The sequence below is a fragment of the Colossoma macropomum genome, unplaced genomic scaffold (assembly GCF_904425465.1).
Source record: "Colossoma macropomum unplaced genomic scaffold, Colossoma_macropomum, whole genome shotgun sequence".
Lineage (NCBI taxonomy): Eukaryota > Metazoa > Chordata > Actinopteri > Characiformes > Serrasalmidae > Colossoma > Colossoma macropomum.
Window position 1 is genome coordinate 31,499 of NW_023494993.1, and position 21,082 is coordinate 52,580.

Sequence of the window (21,082 nt, forward strand, 5' to 3'; positions counted from 1 at the left end):
GCCGTTCTGCAGCACTTCTGACAGGCCTGTAACAGAGTTAGTAGTAGTTTTGATGTTGACACAAATTGTGGCCTCTGCTGAAAGTCTAGCCTTCAGTGGACAATGATCATTTGACTCATCTGCTGATATTGAAATCACATTCAGCTTCTTTCAGTGAAATCAGCTTATCGGTAGCAATATGAAGTGACAAAGTTCATCAAAGCCAAATCATGCAGACAGAGAGTGCATATGATTTAATATAGGACATAACAGAGACTAAATGTCATCTAAGTATGATGTATGTTGGGAACACAGTAAATAAGTGGCCTAAATCCTGAATAAATCAGGCCAGCTACTGTAATGTCAGATGTGAGCTACTGGGACTTGCATATGCCCAAATAAATAGTTACATAATAGTAATACATTACTAATAAAAATACATTTATACTGGATTTAAATGAGATTATCCTCAAACCACTAAGATTGTCCTGGGTTTTAGTGAGATTTCATTTCAATATAACTGATATATATAGAGTCTGTCCTGCGATGGACTGGCAACCTGTCCAGGGTGTATCCTGCCTTCCGCCAAATGACAGCTGGTATAGGCTCCAACACCCCCCGTGACCCTGAAAGAGAAGCGGCTTAGAATGTGTGTATGTGTGCGATATATTGGTATTGAATTTATGCCAGAATCAGAATGTGTCACACTAAAAGTGTGAACAAATGTGAATCATGTATCAGAGCTCTCTGTATGAATTTGATGAGGTGCTCTGTCTGCACCCATTCTTTCAGCTGCACAGTGAATGAAGGGACAGGGTCACTGGGGTGAATGAAATGTGTGAGTTGTGTACAGCAACGTGTGAGTGTGAGAGAGTGACGGATCTCAAAGGTCGTGTGTGAAAGGAGTGTCTTGCTGATATCAGTCATAAACATGCAGCTAAGATACAACAACAAGCAAGAGTTAAAAAGCAAGCAAAATACCATGGAGCTGAATCATGCTTGAAATGTGGAAAACTGGATCAAACAGAGGACGCTCTTAATGCCGCTTATTTTCTGTGAAGTCTGACTATTTGGCTTAGTCCCACCTATTCAGTCCAGTCACAAAAGAGAGCCGTGTGATTGGTCAAAGTGCACATCACTCCACCCTCTTCATCCTGAAAAAAAATCCACCTTCTCCTGCAGTGATAAACAAATCCAGTCCGACTAGTTTAAGTTGAAGTGAAACCTTCAGCAGTGTCTGTTTTGTAAAGAGAGAATGAAGAACAGCTCTTGAAGAAAAGATACAGGGGTAATTACTGAATTTCTGACTGGACTAAAGACATTTCAGACACAGAGAGAGCAGAAAACAACTGAACTGTACACAGAGAGATATTTCAGACAAAGACTTTCAGGAGACGCAATTAAGGAGACCTGACTGTGTGTGTGATTACAGGATTAGGTTTAATCTGAAGGAGGAGGTATGACCTCCAAAATGAGCTCCTCTGAGGAACAGGACACACAGAAAGCTGAGAGGTGAGAGAACCATGTGGTTTGGTGTAAAGCAAGTTTGTTCTCATCTACACCAACATGCAGGAACGTTTGTAGATCATGTCTGATACTGTTTTTGTTCTAGACTGGTTCAGGGTCAGAGATCTGACTCACCTGAACCCAGCTGTGTGTCCATGAAGAGTGACGAGTCAGTGGACAGAATAATAAAGTTCAGAGAGGATAACAGCTCTACTGAGCTCAGGTAAGAGTGACAACACTGAAGAATGAGTAGAAAACATGCTGCTAATTTTTCTCTAAACTCCAGCATTCTTGAAGGGCAAATATTTTAAGACTTAAATTTTCTAGTGGGTGACTCGATAATTGAGGAAAGCACAGTCAGAAAATTCTTTACTTCATGCAGTTCTCGCCACTTAATTTACTTATTTCACAGTTATTCTATAAGCATAACTTACTTTGAGCTTTACTCAGGTTCAGCTTTACCTGTAACCAGGGAATGGTTAACCATTGTGTGATTAATAGGCACTAAACAATAGATTAATAAATCTGCTTAAAAAGTAGAAACACAACACTGATCTGAGAAACATACAAGAGCTGGCTGAGAATAGCCTTTTTAAGCAGTATCAACTGTTCAGAGAGCAGAGTGTAGTGGAATGACTGAACTAGGTTTAAATTAAAAAGGGGACAGAGTACAACAGCGCTGAGACTGAACCATATGCCTGAAGTGGGTGTGCCTTATTGCTTGATTCATGGAGGATGAGAACCGCCATCTGGTGGGCTGATGACATGGAGTTCTGCCCTTCACAGCGGGGCCTCTGGAGAATTATGGTGAAGCAATCTACGTCTCTGTCAGACCTTAAGAGTCATCTGCTCAACACTGGACTCACAGGACCAGTGAACCAGTGAAAGACGCTCATGAAGATGTACCTGAAGAACCGTCCACCTTAAAGCACTACAATACAAATGTAGCCATTTTACTTACTATCCAAAACCACCAGTGAACCTACACATGTCTTCTGAGTTGATATGTAACATTGATGATGGTAAAACAATGGTAAATCTAAAAATTCTTTGGGGACTATTTTGCCTTAGAATACCTTTCATGTATCCCTCCACCATGAACAGAGTAAAATTAATTGATTAAAATACATTAAACAAAAGCTTTGTCACAAAGTTACTGTAAAACAATGTCTCAAACATGAGGCAGGGTATTCATAACCATTGCACATAATATCTTTCTGGGCAGAAGCTTTTAGAAACATTTAACTCCTTAGATGTTCGGCTTCTATCATCATCACTGGGAACAATTCTCTCTGTAAGTCTCTTTAGAACAAAGCGTTTCATACCAAACCACTCTGCATGAACTTGTTGACATGTTAACCGTTTAATTATGCAGAAAATTTGAAAAATCGGTGAAGTACCCCTTAAATTATAGAGCTTGCCTGATGTGTGTTGAAAAGCTTAATTTTCCTGCATATTATTATATTATTATTTGGCACTTTAAAAAGGCTATTAGCACCTGTTTTTTTATTTTAGGAGCCAGTGGCTCCTCAAGCTATTTTTTTGTTTGGAGCTTTGTTATAGTGTTAGGGGAGGGGTCATGCTAAGCATTGCTATAGTTTTTATAATGTTACAGTGTCAGGGGAGGGGTCACGCTAAGCATAGCTCTAGTTTTATACTGTTATACTGTTAGGGGAGGGGTCATGCTAAGTTTGGCTCTAGTTTATATACTGTTATAATATGAGGGGAGGGGTCATGCTAAGTAAGGCTCCAGTGCATCACCGAGCCATGATTTTAGACCTTTCCAAAAATCTTGAATGCATCTTGAATGCGTTTTCTGCAATTATGACTCTAACATCACTTCATTTGTAAGTTTCAGTCTGAACTGGAGAGAAAGACCAGACTCACCTGAACCCAGCCATGTGTCCGTGAAGAGTGACCGGTCAATGAGCCCTCCACTATTCATCAGACAGGAGAACCATTCTACTGAGCTCAGGTAAAGGCAGTTTTACGTAAGAATGGTGTTGAGAAATCTCCCTTCCAGTTCCTCCTGATTAATCTCAGCAGGTGAGTGAGATGTGTTAGAGCAGGTAAACACTGCACTGTGCAGTGCTTTGGTTCTCCTGAACTGGAGAAGAAAACTGAATCAGGGGAATAAACCAATTTCACACCTGAATCTCTTTCCTTCCAGCTGATATCTAAACACATATGTACACACACTCTCCCCTACCTGTTTTGTGATCAGGGCTAGATAAGTTACTTTAAAAATGTATTCTGATACAGATTTTTGAATATCTCACAATGCAGTGTCACCCAAAATGGAAATGTTAACTTATAGGTTAAGCTAAAGGTGAAGGTTTTAAGAACCATATGTTGATGGAAATATTTTATATGAACCTGTAACGTGTGATGGTGTATTTAAAGTTCTGTTCAGGTTCTTCACCATGTGCTATCTACAATTTTGTGTTTGCCAACAGAGACCAAAAAGAGACAAGGGAAAATATGGAGTCCATATTCAAGGTAGGGTTGCAACTCTTAATTAAACAGGCATCAAATTTTTGGATTCTTATTTATGATTTTTAACAGTATCAATCTTATAAAAATTGTACCCTATACAGACAAAAGTATTACGACCTACACACTACACAAATTAACTGCTTGTGGTTACAGATGTCCTACAATAGAACAGAATTATCTATACTATGAGTAGTGCAAACAAAACGAAACAAGCAAAAAAAAAAACATATAAACAATATATATATATATATATATTAGTAAATGTCATCATCATCATTAAACGCTTATTACAGATAGTCCAGAGCCATAGCTCATGACCATAGGTGAGGTTTAAACACCTCAATGTCACTGCCACCGAACAACTGCGTCCTGTGGGTCATGTGAATACATTGAACAGGAGTGGAGACAACCTTGGTGAAGTCCAACACAAACACAGAACGAGTTTCACTCAATGCCGAGTATACGAACACAATTCTCACTCCGGAAGTACAGAGATTGAATGGCTCAGAGTTATAGCCCCGGCACCCCATTCTCTCAGAGGACCTCCCACAAAACATCTTGGGGAATATGGTCATATGCCTTCTCCACAAAACACATGTAGACTGGGTTGGCAAACTCCTATGACCCCTCAACAAGCTGAGGTGAAAAGCTGGTCCATTGTTCCGTGGCTGGGACAGAATCCGAATTGTTCCTCCTCGATCTCAGGTTTGACAATCGGACCATCTAAATCTCCAGCAGCTTGGCATAAACTTTCCCAGGGAGGCTGAGCAGTGCCATACCCCGGTAGTTCACACACACCCTCCTGTCCCCTTTACTTAAAAATAGGGACCACCACCCCGGTCTGCCAGTCCAAGGGTACTGCTCCTGACATCCATGCCATATTGCAGAGGTGAATCAGCCACGACAGCCCCACAACATCCAGAGCCTTAAGCATTTCCGGGCGAAACTCATCTACTCCCGGTGCCTTGCAACTGAGGTGCTTGCCAACTACCTCAGTGACCTCCACTAGGGAAATGGAGCCTGACATGCCAGAAGCCTCTGGCCCTGACTCCTGTGACGGAGGCATGTCTCTCAGATTAAGGAGTTCCTCAAATTGTTCCTTCCACCTACCAACAATATCCTCATCCAAAGTCAGAGTTTCTCCCACCCTGCCAAATATGATAGTTGTCCAGAACCTCCTTGAAGCTGACTGAAAGTCTTTTCGGACTCCTCCCATGCCATGGATTTTACTTCTGCCACTGTTGCCACTGCCGCCTTTTTTGCCTGTCAGTGACTACCTGCTGAGTCGGGATTCCTCCAGGCCATCAGTACCTGAAGGCCTCTTTGTTCAGCTTGATGGCCTCCCTTACCACCGGTGTCCACCAGGGGTTTCTTGGGTTACTGTCCTGACAGACACCAGCAAGCTTTTGGCCACAGATACGCCTGGCAGCTTCCACAATGGAGGTTTTGAACAGAGTCCTTTCAGACTCCATGTCCCCTACCTCCTCCACAACATGTGAAAAGCTCTCTTGGAGGTGGGAGTTAAAATCATTCCAAACAGGGGCCTCTGACAGTCATTCCCAGCACACCCTCACTATTCACTTGGGCCTACCAGGTCTGACCATCAATCTTCCTTGCCATCTGATCCAACTCATCCCCAGATGGTGAATGGTTGACAGCACAGCACCTTTCTGCACCCAAGTGTCCAGAACATATCATCCCAAGTCAGATGAAATGACAACAAAGTCAATCATTGACCTTTGACCCAAGGAGTTCTGGTACCATGTATACTTATGAACATCCTTGTGTTTGAACTTGGTGTTTGCTATGGACAATCCATGCCTAGCACAGAAGTTTGATAACAATTCACCTTTCAGTCATTGCCAACATGAACACTGAAGTCTCCCAGCAAGATTATGGAGTCTGTAGGTGGAACCCCACCCACTCAGTCCAAGAATGCTGAATACTTTGAACTGTTGTTTGGTGCATAAGCACACACAACAGTCAGAGTTTTCATCCTAGTGATAATTCGCATTGAGGCAAACCTCTTGTCCACCGGGACAAACTCCAACTGCATAGCAGCCAGCCGGGGACTCGTGAGTATTCCCACACCTGCCTCTCACCCTGAGCCCTGTGCGATTCCTGATTAGGAGAGGGACCAACCCCTATCAAGGAGTTTGGTTCCAGAGCCAACATTGTGGGTGGAGGTGAGCCCAACTATATCTAGTTGGTAACTCTCAACCTTCCGCACAAGCTCCGCCTCCTTCCGCCCAGTGAGTTTACATTCTACATGTCAGGAGGCAATCCAAACTTCCTGAGCCTACACAGGAAGACGAGATGCTGAAAGGCATATCTCACAATTGTGTTGGTGTGGTGGGACCAGGTGAAGTCATCAGTGAGGTGTACACCAAGGAAGTTAACAGTGGTGACTCTCTCCGATTCTGCTCCATTGATGTATAGGGGAGAACCATTACTCTGCAGCTTGCTGTAGTCCACAATCATCTCCTTTGTTTTTCTCATGTTGAGACAGAGATTGCTGTCCTGGAACCACTCTGTCAGAGCACTGACCTCTTCTCTCTAGGCTGTTTCTGTGTTCTGTGTCATCTCAGAGTCATGAGCTCATGGCATCATATATGGATATGTTGGAGAGGTATGCAAATTGGTGGTAGTCCATGGTGGCTGGAAGTGTTGAACAGATGTGAGCTTTGACCAGCTGCTTGAAGCACTTCATAACTGTTGATGTCAGTGCAACAGGGTGGTAGTCATTCAGGCAGGTGACCAGGCCAGTTTTTTGGGAACTGGAGCAATTAAGGTTTCCCTAAAGCGTGTGTGAATCTTTGGCAGTCTTTGGAGGTTAAAGATGTTAGTGAAAACCTCAACCAGCTGGTTGGCACATGCTCTAAATATATGACCGTGGACGCCGTCAGGACCACATGCCTTGCATAACTGCCCTGAAGGATCTGACCGCCTCAGACAGGGCAATGGTTAGAGGGCAGCTTCTCTGATCTACTCAGAATTTTTCAGCAGGAGAGGTGTTATTTGCTTCAAAATGAGCATAATGTGCATTTAGCTCATCTGCAAGTGAGGACTACCCCCTATCACGAATCGTACCTCCTTTATAGTCAGAGTGCTGTCTGCTCCACATACATCTGGGATCAGAGCCAAGATATTTAGATTTGATTCAGGAATTGATGTCCCTGTAGTTCCTTTTGGCCAGCGTGATGGTCCTCTGAAGGTCATATCTGGCCTGAGTTGTAGGTTGAACCTCAGCTGGCTTGAACCTCAGCATTGATCCAGGGTTTCTGACTGGGAAATGTTCTGATATTGATGTTTGGTACTATGTCATCAGTGCATTTATTGATGTATCTTGTGATGGAGTGTATTCATTGATGTCGGTGACAGCTGCTTTACAAAACATTTTTCAGTCTGTAGATTTAAAGCAGTCTTGAAGTGTGAAGTTGGCCTCCTCACTCCATTGATAGAATGATCTGAGAACTGTTTTCGTTTGTTTAAATCTTTGTTTGTTTGTTTTTACAAGCAGGAGAAGAATGGATGTGTGATCAGCTTTGCTGAAGGTGGCAACGGGGGTTTGTAACCATGGTCAAGAGTCTATTCTCCTTGAGTGGGAAATTTAATGTGCTGGTAGCATTTGTATAGGACCTTTTTCAAGTTTGCCCTGTTAAAATCCCCAACCACAATAAAAACACCCTCAGGGTGAGTGTTCTCAAGTCCATTGATGGTCTTGTACAAAACTTCAAATGCGTGTGACTTATGTGCCTGAGAAGGGATGTAGAAGTCTCTGGGCAGAAAAGAAGGTTGAACATTGACCATAACACATACCCTGCCGCCACTGCCCTTACCAGAGTCCAGAGGTCCGTCCTGACGGTAAATGGAGAAGCCAGCTGGTGTGATGCCTTTGTTTGATGTCACACTGAAATTTGATTCATGCATTCAGCTCTCCAGTGATTGAAAATTTGCTAACAGAGAGGCAGACAAGCCGTATACTAGTAGCCGATCGCAACTGTGAGTGTTTGTGATAGAGTTCGTCTTGAGCAATGATCTGATGTTTAAAAGAGTTTGTCGATCATATTGAATGCTCCTAAGTGCAGTATGTGCAAAAACACTAAGAAATAGGACAATGAAATACAAAAAACTGTAGAGTTTACCTGTAGCTCTCACCAGTGCAGCCATTCTACAGCACACCAGAACCAGAAAGCGCACCGGAACCGGAAAGTTGGCCCCCCATTTGTCATTCAGACTATACAACAAGGAGTGCACTCCAACTCCGATGTGCAAAATATACATAAATAACATAAAGACAACTGCACAAAGAAATACTAGACAGCATAGACAGACATAAAAATAGGGGAAAAATATAAATATTGCATGTGATATAGAAGAAATATCGCACATTGTTATTTGTGATAGTATTATTGCACAGTGTTACAAGAAATGTAAACTTGACACTGGACTCTTATCGCCACCATTGCTGATGAGGCCCACCACTGTTGTATCATCTGCAAACTTAATTTGGTTTCAGTGGTACTTGGCACAACAGTCATGAGTCATCAAGGTGAACAACAGAGGGCTCAGCACACAGTCCTGGGGAACTTCAGTGTTCAAGATGATGGTTTTAGAGGTGTTTATTCCAACTCATACTGTCTGGGCTTTTTCTGTGAAGAAGTCGAGTAACCAGTTGCACAGCGAGGTGTCAATGCCTAATGGGCATTTTCTTACCAAGTGCCTGGGGATGACTGTATTGAAGGCAGAGCTGAAGTCAATGAGGAGCATCCACACCTAACTGTTCTTATTCTCCAGATGGGCCAGACTGGAGTGCTGCTGATATAGCATCATCAGCGGAGCGCTCAGGACAGTACACAAACTGGAGTGGGTCGAGTGTTGTCAGGAGTCTGGATATTGTATGATTTCTAAACAAGCTTTTCAAAGCACTTCGTCATGATGGGAGTGAGTTCTATGTCATTGAGTGTTGATGCTGGTGACTTCTTTGGCAGTGGTGTGATAGTAGCAGCTTTGAAGCATGAGGGAATGATGGCTTGGCTCAGGGAGAGGTTAGATGTCTTTGAGGATGGGTGTCAGTTGGTCAGCACTTTCTCTGAATACGCTGGTACGTTGTCAGGACCTGCAGCTTTCCGTGGGTTGACCCTTTGTAAGGTCCTCCAGACATTAGCTGGGTCGAGACAGAGTACTTCATTGTCCGGACTGAGAGGGGCTTTTGTTACTGTGATAGTGTTCTTTTCCTCAAACCGGCTAAAGTAGGTATTGTGTGTGTTGAGAAAGTCAGTGTTGTCATTGCATTAATATATAGTCCTCATAAAGAGAACATATCAGATATCAAACTGATAAGAATAGATACTACACCTGATCTTAGCCAAAAGGCAGAGAAGCAAAGGCAGAGGACTCCCACCCACAACATATGCAATGTTTATTTGCTTGCTAACATATAGATGTAGAACTTTTTCTCTAAATGCTTTATATTTAGGATTAAACCACGTTTGCATCATAAGCATTCATGAACACGTGAATTGTATGAAATATAACCTGAAAATATTATACTGAGTTAAGGTATAAATAATTTATTCTAACTATCTTTTTCATCTAATGAAACAGTAATATCATTGCAGACCACTTTGCACTCACCAACAAGACCCTTTTTCAATTACCATTTACTTTTAATCAGGAGCTGGAGCACAAAGTCATCTCCATTGTGAAGAATCAGCTGAAGAAGTTTGTGAAGCTAATAAGTCTGGATTATCCAGCATGCTCTGAGAGAGAGGTGGAGGATGAGGAGGATCAGAGCAGTGTCAGAGAGGGGGTGCTGAAGATCACACTGCACATCCTGAGGAACATGAACCAGACAGACCTCGCTAACATGCTACAGACTAGTAAGAGATCGGGATGATGTGATTACTTACTATGCAAAGTAATTTGAAGAATTTAAATTACGATGATATAATCATAATTATATTCATCACAGCTGAAGAACTATCAGTTTTATAGATGAAACCATAATGTGTTATGCTGTGTTTGTGGCAAATTCTAAAACAGAATAAGAATTGACCATTTCATCTATTTATTTTTTAATTGCTTCTTCTTCTTTTTTATTAGAGCTGGCTCCTCTTTGCCATCAAAGGCTGAAATCCACACTCAGGGACAGGTTTCAGAAAATTCATGAAGGAATCTCAAATCCTGGAACCTCACTCCTTCTGAATGAGATCTACACTGAGCTGTACATCACAGAGGGAGGCAGTGGAGAGGTCAATAATGAGCATGAGGTCAGACAGATTGAGACAGCATCCAGGAGACCAGCAACACAGGAGATATCCATCAAATGCAATGATATCTTTAAAAATAAATCTATCAGAACTGTGTTGACTAAAGGAGTTGCTGGAATTGGAAAAACAGTCTCTGTGCAGAAATTCATTCTGGACTGGGCTGAAGGAAAAGCAAATCAGGATGTCCTCTTCATATTTCCACTTCCTTTTAGAGAGCTGAATTTGATAAAGAAAAAAATCAGTCTGTTGGCTCTTCTTTATGAATTTTTCGCAGTTACAAGGGAATTAAAACCTACAGAGTATTATCATTATAATGTTGTGTTCATCTTTGATGGACTGGATGAGTGTCGACTTCCTCTAGATTTCGAGAACAATGAAAACTTATGTGATGTAACACAGTCAGTCTCAGTGGATGTGCTGCTGACAAACCTCATCAAAGGGAATCTGCTTCCCTCTGCTCTCCTATGGATAACCACTCGACCAGCAGCAGCCAATCAGATCCCTCCTGACTGTATTAACCAGGTAACAGAGCTACGAGGGTTCAGTGACCCTCAGAAAGAGGAGTACTTCAGGAAAAGGATCAGTGATCAGAGACTTGCTGATAGAATCATTACACACATGAAGTCATCTAGAAGCCTCTACATTATGTGCCACATCCCAGTCTTCTGTTGGATTGCAGCCAATGCTCTAGGGAGAGTGTTGGGTGAAGCAGAGAGTGGAGAGACCCCCAAGACTCTAACTCAAATGTTCACACACTTTCTTGTGTTTCAGATCAAACATAGCAACCAAAAGTACAACCAAAAAAGTGACAGTGATAATGAACAGACAAGAAAGATTATTCTGGCTCTGGGAAAACTGGCTTTCCAACAGCTTGAAAGAGGCAACCTGATCTTCTATGAGGACGATCTGAGAGAGTGTGGCATTGATGTCAGAGAAGTGTCAGTGTACTCAGGAGTGTGTACCCAGATCTTCAGAGAGGAGTTTGGGCTGCAACTGGGGAAAGTTTTCAGCTTTGTTCATCTGAGCATTCAGGAGTTTCTGGCTGCTTTATATGCATTTCTATCCTTCTTCTACAACAACATAAATGTGCTGTTACAGCCAGACATTGGAGGTTTTGCTTTTGTCAAAAATTCAACAATGTCAGACTTTCTTAAGAGTGCAGTGGACAAGGCCTTACAGAGTGAGAATGGACATCTGGACCTTTTCCTCCGCTTCCTTCTGGGCCTCTCACTGGAGTCCAATCAGACTCTCCTACAAGGCCTACTGATGCAGACAGGAAGCAGTTCTCACAGCAAAGAGGAAACAGTCCAGTACATCAAGCAGAAAATCAGGGAGAATTCCTCTCCAGAGAAAACAATCAGTCTGTTCCACTGTCTGAATGAACTGAATGATCATTCTCTGGTGCAGGAAGTCCAAGCATGCCTAAACAAAAAAGGTTCCAGTGGTCTCACGGGAGCTATGCTCTCTCCTTCTCAGTGGTCAGCTGTAGCGTTTGTGATGCTGAATTCAGAAGAGGAGATGGATGAGTTTGACCTCAATAAATTTGTCCCATCCGAAAAATGTCTTCTGAGGCTGCTTCCAGTAGCTAAAGCCTCCAGAAAAGTTGTGTGAGTATTTACATTAATGTTTTACTGCACTGTTTTATACAGATTTATTGATAGTTTCCAAACACAAACAGGTAATTAGTGATATGACCAGTTTTAAGACCATAAAGTAACACTCTCTGCCTCAACCTCATTTAGACTTGGTCTTGTCTCTTGTGTCAGGGTAAGGTGGACTCAGAAACTATTGTTGAGACCAGCTAAGTGTGATACGTCCATTTAAAGTAACTGAAAACAGAATTGTTATTGAATATCAACAAAACCAGAATGAACAGAATAAAACAATCCTCCTTCTGCATTTGGGGTTTCCAAACCTTCACAACTTGTGGCCAGGAGAAACAACCACAAAAGCTTCTGCGGATTCAAGCAATGAGGTTATCAGGATGTCAGGCTTAAGAGAGTAAAACTACAAAAAGCTCTAGTTCACTTTGACAGTCTCAAAATATTGTGCACCATTTTGCTATGGTTTCTGGGTGCACAATGGATTGTAATAAAGTCCTTTAAAAATGATGTTCCTGCAGCTTGGTGCATACCACACTGAATATGTTAAAAGACATTTTTGTAATAAGTATTACATTGTAAAAAATGTTTTTTTTTACAAAAAAGCTAGAAAAATGCTAAAAATGTCCTTCACAAAGCTGCAACATTTGAGTAACACAAGTGTTTATTGCACCACAATTTCCATTAAAAGCAGCATTATGTTAGAATTAGTATTTTTTTGCTCTTGTGCTCCCCCTACAGATACAGAGCTTTACTCTGTCACTCCCTTTTTCTCTTTCTTACTTCCTCTGACATTGTATTCTTTGGTCTTTTGGCAGCCTCAGCCATGATGTCCATGCTGGGAAAACTGAGCTAGCTTCCTCTTATTGCTAGCTGAAGAGCCATAATTTTGAAATGTGATGTGGTGCTGTAAAGCATTACATAGTTTGTGTGAGAGGTTCTCGTACTACTCTTCCAAAGTTACAAAGCACTATAGCAGATGTTCCAGGCCCAGAGTGGCAATGACAAAGACACCATTATCTCTGTTATAAGTCAGTGTAGCATCAAAATATGATGTTACATTTTGTAGGGGATAAACACAGTGCAGGTCTTGGTCTTGACTCAAACTCTGATGCATGTGTGTGTGTACACATATATGTATGTAGACTGTTTGAAGTTACATATTATTTTTTCCTTTCCTTTTTGTTTTATGTGTGTGCTGAGCTGTAAGTGTGAGAAGTTTTTCTTCTCTCTGCAGATTGTATAATTCCACTATTACAGGGGAAGTCTTTGCTGCTCTGGTTTCCGCTCTGAAATCAAACCCCTCACACCTGAGAGAGCTGAATCTGAACTACAGTCAACCAGGAGAGACAGGACTGAAGCTGCTCTCTGATCTACTAAAGGATCCACACTGTAAACTGGAGAAACTACAGTGAGTTACTTTATCTTAATAAACACACACACACACACACACACACACACACACACACACATTTGCAGAAAATCACTAAAGGTCTACCTGTTTAGGAAATCTGTTTGCTGATTTGTCCTCCTGCAACATACATTAATAGAAATACAGCCAATACAAAGTGATGCATGCAAACCCAGCTATGTTAATTGATGTTTTCTTTTAAACTGTGTGCAGTAACAACAGATATATTGAGCACTTTTTGCTAGTTGCTTGTGCAGAGAATGCTAAATCTTTGATGCATAAAAACAAAAGGACACCTGTCCACTTTTCTCTTGCTCAGTTTCTTTTTTAAGATCTACTTTTTCTGTTAGCTACCTCAGTTTTAAACATCTATCCACATGAAAAAGGCCTGCTCTATTAATGATATGTTTGATTTTCCTACTTTCTAATGGTACTTTTGAGGTAATATTATAAATTCTAACAAGGCTTAAAGGTTGTCCAAGATAATCAAAATTTGTTTCATAAGCAATATTAATTAAATAAAAAAAATCTCTTTTGAAATTAAACACAGCTTAAATTTAATACAGCTTAACTGTAACCCTCTGCTGTCACTATATTGCCATTTGTTGTTTTGGAGCAGCTCATTTATGTGATTTTATTAATAAAATTTTATTTCTGTGATTTTGTAATATGAGTTCCTGTTTTTTGTTCTTCCTGTTTTTCCAAGCTTCAACCTTTAATAATAATAATAATAATAATAATAATAATAATAATAATCTTTATTTTTAAAAACATGTGAACTGAGATTGACTCATAGAAGGTGGAATTGAGTCAGTATCTGCAGATCTTAGGTTACATGCTGGAACATAAACAGACAGACACTCTGTGATGTAAGCAGTGCTTTAAGGTCATTTAGAGCCTTAAAAACTAGTAGCAGAACTTTAAAATCTATCCTGAATGATACAGACGGCCAGTGCAGTTTTTTCTAAATGGGAGTGATCTGATCTCTCTGTATTGGTTTTTTTAGGATGCTGCTGCATTTTGTACAAGTTGTAAAGAATGTACTGCTTTCTTAGGAAGGCCAGTAAGAAGAGCATTACAGTGATCAACTCTGCTTGTAACTAATGCATGAACAAGATTTTTTTTAGACCAGGTGTTATATGATGCAGACCAGCCCACCCCTCTAACTATATCTCTCATGCTACACACATACATACACACACAATTATTGCCTTCATGCAAAATAACTTCTAAAATCTGCATATTTTTCATCCTTTTTGTTCCTTACTCTTATTTATTATTTGTCTGCACATTTATTATTTATCTACTCAGTTATGATGGATATGCTACAAACTCATGCTGGCTAAGGTCAGCATTTCTCAATGCCTCTGCTTGAATATGGCCACCTCCTTGTTAAGAAGCTTTTTCTTTCTTGTCTTCTCAATGCCATCTTGATTTTTGCAGCTCTTGCCGCTGCTGTTCATGATGATTCACATCATCATATTGAATTTAATATGCTCATCTTAAGGTAAATATTAGCTTCTTGTTAGCTACTTCTTCTATTGTGCATCTGTATACTAGTGTACAGCAATACTTTGGCTCTTGTTTTGCCCTTTATTGTACTTTGTGTTGCTGTAACAGATCACTTTCTCTCTGGGATTAATAAACAGATCTATCTATCTATCTATCTATCTATCTATCTATCTAACTGTGTATCTGTACATCTATATGCATCTTATCTGTCTATACCACTTGAGGTGATTAAGTCAAGTCAAGTCAAATTTATTTGTATAGCGCTTTTTACAACTGATGCTGTCACAAAACAGCTTCACAGAAATCCATTAAAGACAAAGTTTTAACATGAAATGTAAATCCTCCAAGTGAGCAAGCCAGAGGCGACCGTGGCAAGGAAAAACTCCCTCAGAGCTGAGGAAGAAACCTTGGGAGGAACCAAGGCTCACATGGGGGGACCCATCATCCTCTGGTCAAACTACCTACAAAATTATTATACTACTAATATTAATAGTAGTAGTAGTAGTAGTAGTAGTAGTAGTAATAGTAGTAGTAGTTAGGAGTCCAGAATTAATAGAGATGTGCTCTTGGATGTGCACAAATTTAGTTCACAGTTTTATTTTGATGTGAATCAGTGTTAAATGATCTTGAAATTCTTGGAAATCAACTAATCCACACTTCCTTATTTTGGGGGTGGGGGTGTTAAGTATAGTGGTGGTGGCCAAGAATGCATTTGTTGAGCTGTTGTTTGTGAAGTGTGATCAATATTTTTTTTCTCTGCAGGCTTGAATTCTGCAGGATTACAGAGGAAGGCTGTGCTGCTCTGGTTTTAGCTCTGAAATCAAACCCCTCACACCTAAGAGAGCTGAATCTAAATCTACAATAAACCAGGAGAGTTAGGAGTGAAGCTGCTCTCTGATCTACTGAAGGATCCACACTGTAAACTGGAGAAACTACAGTGAGTTACTGACTTATCATATTCTTACACAGAAACATATCTAATTTAGCAGCTCTTTTCATACAATTTTTGTGTGTGTATTTAAATAAGTGACACAAATATATAAATGTAAACATGTGCACAAATACATTGTTGTCAATACCTCCATGTACATGGTGTTCTCTTCAGTGATTGTACAGACACGGTCACAGTTACAGTAGTGGTGTAACAGTTCAAAAATATCTTTCAATTGACTTTTTTAATTTTATATTTCTATTCAGCTTGGTTTTATTTTTGCTTGTTTTCAATGTAGAGGAGAGCAGATCACATCCTAATGCAAAGGTAAAATGTAAAATGAATTTTTTTATAAACAGGTTCAAGTAGAATGTACTTTTGGTCACCATGTTCCCATAGAAACATCTTCTGAAAATTTTGACAGTAATCTGACAGACTTTTCTCTCCTGAATACCAGTAAAGTAACCATTTTATCACACTTCTTTAACACAGCCTCTCAGATTTAAGTTTTTTGTCCTCTAAACTTGGGTCAGAGGGATATGCTGTGAATTGTGGAGCTGTTAGCCTGATAGATACACTACTGCTAGCACCTAATATAATACCCAGCAGGACCCTTTTCCTACTGAGTTTATAAAAAACATAGGAAACGAGAACGTCTTGGACTATACTGAACAAATGGACAAGCAAATAAGAAATACAACAAAGATGCTGGGCCATAATAACGTTTGATGATCTCTATGTGAATTGTATCTGTTACCCCTGGAGAGTCTTTGTCCTTCAATTAACTTTGTTGATGAACAATTCTGGCTGGACCTTTCCATTTGGCAGCTAGCTTGGCAGAAAGTCCAGCATCAGCCCAAGATATGGGATGAGCCCTGACCCACACTAATTCACCTTCTTTGAACTCTTCCTCCTTTTTCCTGGCATTGTAATATCAGGCCTGCCTGAGCTGACTCTGTTGAACATGCTCCTTTACCATGTTCCACATTTGCTGCAGGTGTTGAATTTTGACATAAGCACTCTGCTCAGGGTCAGGAGCATGTTTGATAACGTTCTCCAAAGGTCCTTTGAGTTTTCTTCCCACTGCAAGCTCTGCAGGGGTGAATCCTGTGCTCTCATGCCATGCAGAATTGATTGCAAAACTGAATTATGGTAGCCATCGATCCCACATAAGATAATGGATTTCAGTACCTTGTTATTGCATTCGGTGAGGTTGGTTCATGGATGGTAAGCTGTTGTCAATTTTTATGTTGCTCCCCATTGCTTGCAAACTTCATGGATCAACTGGGAAGTAAACTGTGGTCCTCGACCCGAAACTAGGTACTTTGGAGTTCCCCAATGTGTAAAAAGGTCTCTGATAAGAATTTACACAAACTGTGGTGTCTTAGCTGTACGGAGTGGAAACAATTCAACCCACCTGCTACGGTAATTGACCATGACCAGGAGATACTCATTTTGCCGAGGACTGCGAGGGAAAGGGCCCATAAAATCCAGACCCCACATGTAACCAGGCCCTACAGGAGCAGTGGACTGCAAAAGCCCGCTGAGCTTGAATATTCTCTGCTTGTTCTTCTGGCAAACCTGGCACTGTTTGCAGTACTCCCAGACATCCTTTTTGATGACTGGCCAATAAGCCACATTGAGTATCCTCATCAGGGTCTTCATTTTGCCTAGGTGTCCACTGAGTGGGTTGTCATGGGCTTACTCGAGGATAGCAGGGTAAAGACTTGAAGAGATCACCAGTTGGTCCCTGTGTCCACCAGCCTTCTCTGGGATTCTCTGAAAGAGAAAGCCATTCTGGAGCACATAATGCATTCGATTAGGTTCTTTTTGGTCTTGCTTGACTTCCTGAATTAGTTGCTGAATCTCTGGGTCCACCAGCTGGCTAGTGCCAATTTCTTCCCATGACACTGGGAGGTGGGTTAAAGGGACCACACTACACTGACCTTTATGGTACACAACCTTAAAGTCAAAGCTCTGTAACTTAATGGCCCATCTGGTCAGTCGTGACAATGGCCTTGGCTGATTGAAAACCCAGATAAGGGCAGCATGATCCATGACCACAGTGAACTTATGTCCCTCCAGGTATTGCCTCTACTTCTCAACTGCCCATACCACTGCCAAACACTCCTTCTCAGACACTGAATAGGCCTGTTCAGCAGGATTAAACAACTAAGAAGCATAAGCAATGATTTGCTCTTGGTCCTGGACCTTTTGTGTGAGAACTGCCCCTACTCCATTTTCACTGGCATCGGTCTGAACCACAAAGGGTTTTGAAAAATCAGGGGCTTGCAAGATAGGGGCAGATTGAAGGGCTTCCTTAATCTCCCTAAAGGCATTTTGACACGCACTGCCCCAATTCCAAACAGCTCCCTTCTCCAACTGATGAAGAGGTGCAGCTCGCTGGGAAAACTGGGAAATAAATTGATGATACCATCCTGCCATGCCAAGGAACCTCTTAATATCTTTGATGTTTTTCGGCTCAGGATAGCCTCGGATGGCCTGGATTTTGTCAGGACTTGTCTGGGCGCCTTTCTCTGATACCACATGCCTCAAGAAGGTCAATGAAGGCTGAATGAGGTTGCACTTTTTGAGGTTGAGGGTTAGTCCAGCCTGCTGTAACCTTGAGAAGACTGCACTGAGATGGGAAAGATGTTGTTCCACATCTGGAGAGTAGATCACAATGTCATCTATATAGACAAAGGAGCACTTTCCTCTCAGGTCTTGCAACATGTTTTCCATCCGACACTGCTCGTTTGTGTTAATCTGATGCTGGAGTCTGGAAGTGAAACCCAGCACATCAGTACACACCTGTGACCATTGAAGCAATAAGTCATGGAGCCTCTATTTGTCCAAAGTGTCTACATCAGCTCTGTCTCTCAAAAGGTCAAGATGTTGTAGGGTTTGTTGAGAAACACCTGGGAATGGCTGGGCCATATACAGTTGTAATGAGGTTGGGGTTTTGCTAAATGGATAAACCTGGGAGACACCCTCTGCATCTGGTAACTGGTAGGAGGACTGCTGGAAGTTAATGGTCAACCAAGGACTGTGTAGGAAGTCCATGCCCAGAACCAATGGAAATGCTAGGTCTCTGTTGTCCAGCATGTACAATTTCAGGTTCAGCTCACAATCATGGAACCTGCAGTCCCATTTGACCATGCCTGAAGCACTCTGCACTGCCCCATTGGCCAAAGAAAATGTCTGTCCTCCTGAAGGTTTCCAGACCTCCCTAAGTGCCTTTAACTTCTCCCAAAGAGAATACCTTATGAGGGAATAAGTGCCCCCTGTGTCCACTAGTGCATGTATTATTTGGGACTTGATCTTAATAGATAAAGCAGCTGGCTGCATTGGGTTAGTTCTGCTGATAATAATACTTTGAGACTCTGTTACACTAGCCAGCATGCTAACAGCTCCCTGCTCAAAATTTCACAGTTTATTAGATAGATGTAAAACAGAAATTTGACAGTATCACAATTTTAAATATCATCAAATCATCTATATTAGCTAATTGCGCTGTTCAAACATCATTAGTTAGCTACATTAGTGCAGGCATGTTTTGTGGCTTTAAGTATCCTGTTATTATGACAGTCCTTTCTTCAGCTTGTTTTAGTATATAGGAATGTGATAGAATTAAACTATGTTGTGATGTAAGCTAATACATAGAACCCAACAAATTGTTTTACACAGAAGAGTCAAGAGTATAGAGGACATTTGTGCTTATGACAAAAAAATATGTTGGACACAAATAACATGAAAAAAAGTCTGCAATTATACATTTGATACAAATACCAAGCAGTATACTTAGCAGTCTAAAATGAGTTAACTATTTAAAAAGCATGTTTTTGAGCTGTGTTTAACGTTTTACTACATGTGTCTGTACATGTATTGAGCTGTCAGTTTTTTCTTCTCTCTGCAGGCTGGAATTCTGCAGTATTGCAGAGGAAGGCTGTGCTGCTCTGGCTTCAGCTATGAAATCAAACCCCTCACACCTGAAAGAGCTGAATCTGAACTACAATAAACCAGGAGAGTCAGCAGTGCAGCTGCTTTCTGAATGGCTGAAGGATCCACACTGTAAACTGGGGAAACTACAGTAAGTTGCTACACATTCGTGAACAAAAATTGGAGATAAAATAAATATAAAACCTTTAAAATTTGTCTTGGTAGGATCTGTGACTCTTCACAATTAAGTGAGCTGAATCTAAATGACAAAAAAGTAGGAGATTCAGGAGTGAAGCTGCTCTCTGACCTACTGGAGGATCCACACTGTAAACTGGAGAAACTGCAGTGAGTTACTGAATTATTATTTCACTACCTAAGAACACACAGACGTCCACACACAGTGTCACTGCCAATGTCAATTATGCCGACACTTTATCAACAGTAAGAGTGTGATAATAAGGAAAATTCCTTTCCATTAAAAATTTGTCCAATCATGCCTCCTCCTCCTCCTCCTTCCACTCTGTTTTATAAAATTCCACATCTACATTCTGTTTTTGTTTGTGTTTTTATTTATCTTGCAATATCTTTATCCTGCGATAAAGTTTTTGCACTCCACCACCCATATCCTCCATGTTCCTCAGTCCTATCTCTTAGTCCTACCTCTGTTGATCAAAGAACTCCAGCCCAAGTTCTCTCCTACAATCATATTTATCTCTTCTCAAAGCATAAATATGCGTTGAAGGCATAGTCTGAAATACTACATTATATTATTGTACTATTTAACAAGGCATATCTGCAGTTGTTTTAGTTTGGCTAGTAGTGTAATTCAGACTGCACATCTCCCTTAATGCCTAAATATTCATGTAGACATACAGAGAAAGAAGTTATGTTAATAATTATTAATTAGCACACATTTTTTATTTCTGCTGATGTTTCCACATATTCATGCATGTGGGTACCTACAAAAAAGGGTCATACATGGTTTTGAATAGTGGACAAGAGTCTTGCACTGATGCCAATACTGGTATTGGGTATCGGGCTGATACTATGCTCATTTACAACCCCATTTCCAAAAAAGTTGGGACGCTGTGCAGAATGTAAATCAAAATAGGATGCAATGATATGTAAATAATGTAAACCACATTTTAAAGGAAAATACCACAAAGACAACATATCACATGTTGAAACTGAGAAATTTTATTGTTTTTTGAAAAATATGTGCCCATTTGAATTCGATTCTGACAACACATTCCAAAAAAGTTAGGACAAAGGTATGTTTAACACTGTGTTTCATCACCTCTTCTTTTAACAAACTCTGTAAGCATTTCAGAACTGAGGAGGACCAATTGCTGTAGTTTTGAAAGTGAAATGTTTTCCCATTCTTGCTTGATATTCTTTATATTAATTAACCCTTAATGAAAACATTTTTACAATT

At 40.8% G+C, this 21,082-nt stretch overlaps 1 protein-coding gene and 1 pseudogene across 1 annotated transcript; one reads left to right on the forward strand and one right to left on the reverse strand.

The window, feature by feature from the left end:
- The first annotated feature begins 1,149 nt into the window (after positions 1 to 1,149).
- On the forward strand, positions 1,150 to 20,078 carry LOC118800779 (NLR family CARD domain-containing protein 3-like). The gene is given in 11 exon segments (XM_036560914.1): positions 1,150 to 1,491; positions 1,592 to 1,708; positions 3,344 to 3,460; positions 3,942 to 3,984; positions 9,659 to 9,863; positions 10,087 to 11,860; positions 13,092 to 13,265; positions 15,540 to 15,633; positions 15,635 to 15,714; positions 19,625 to 19,798; positions 19,873 to 20,078. Coding segments are annotated over 11 exon segments (2,955 nt in total). The 5' UTR covers positions 1,150 to 1,438; the 3' UTR covers positions 19,997 to 20,078.
- Positions 9,253 to 9,369, reverse strand: LOC118800784 (annotated as a pseudogene).
- Positions 20,079 to 21,082: the final 1,004 nt, after the last annotated feature.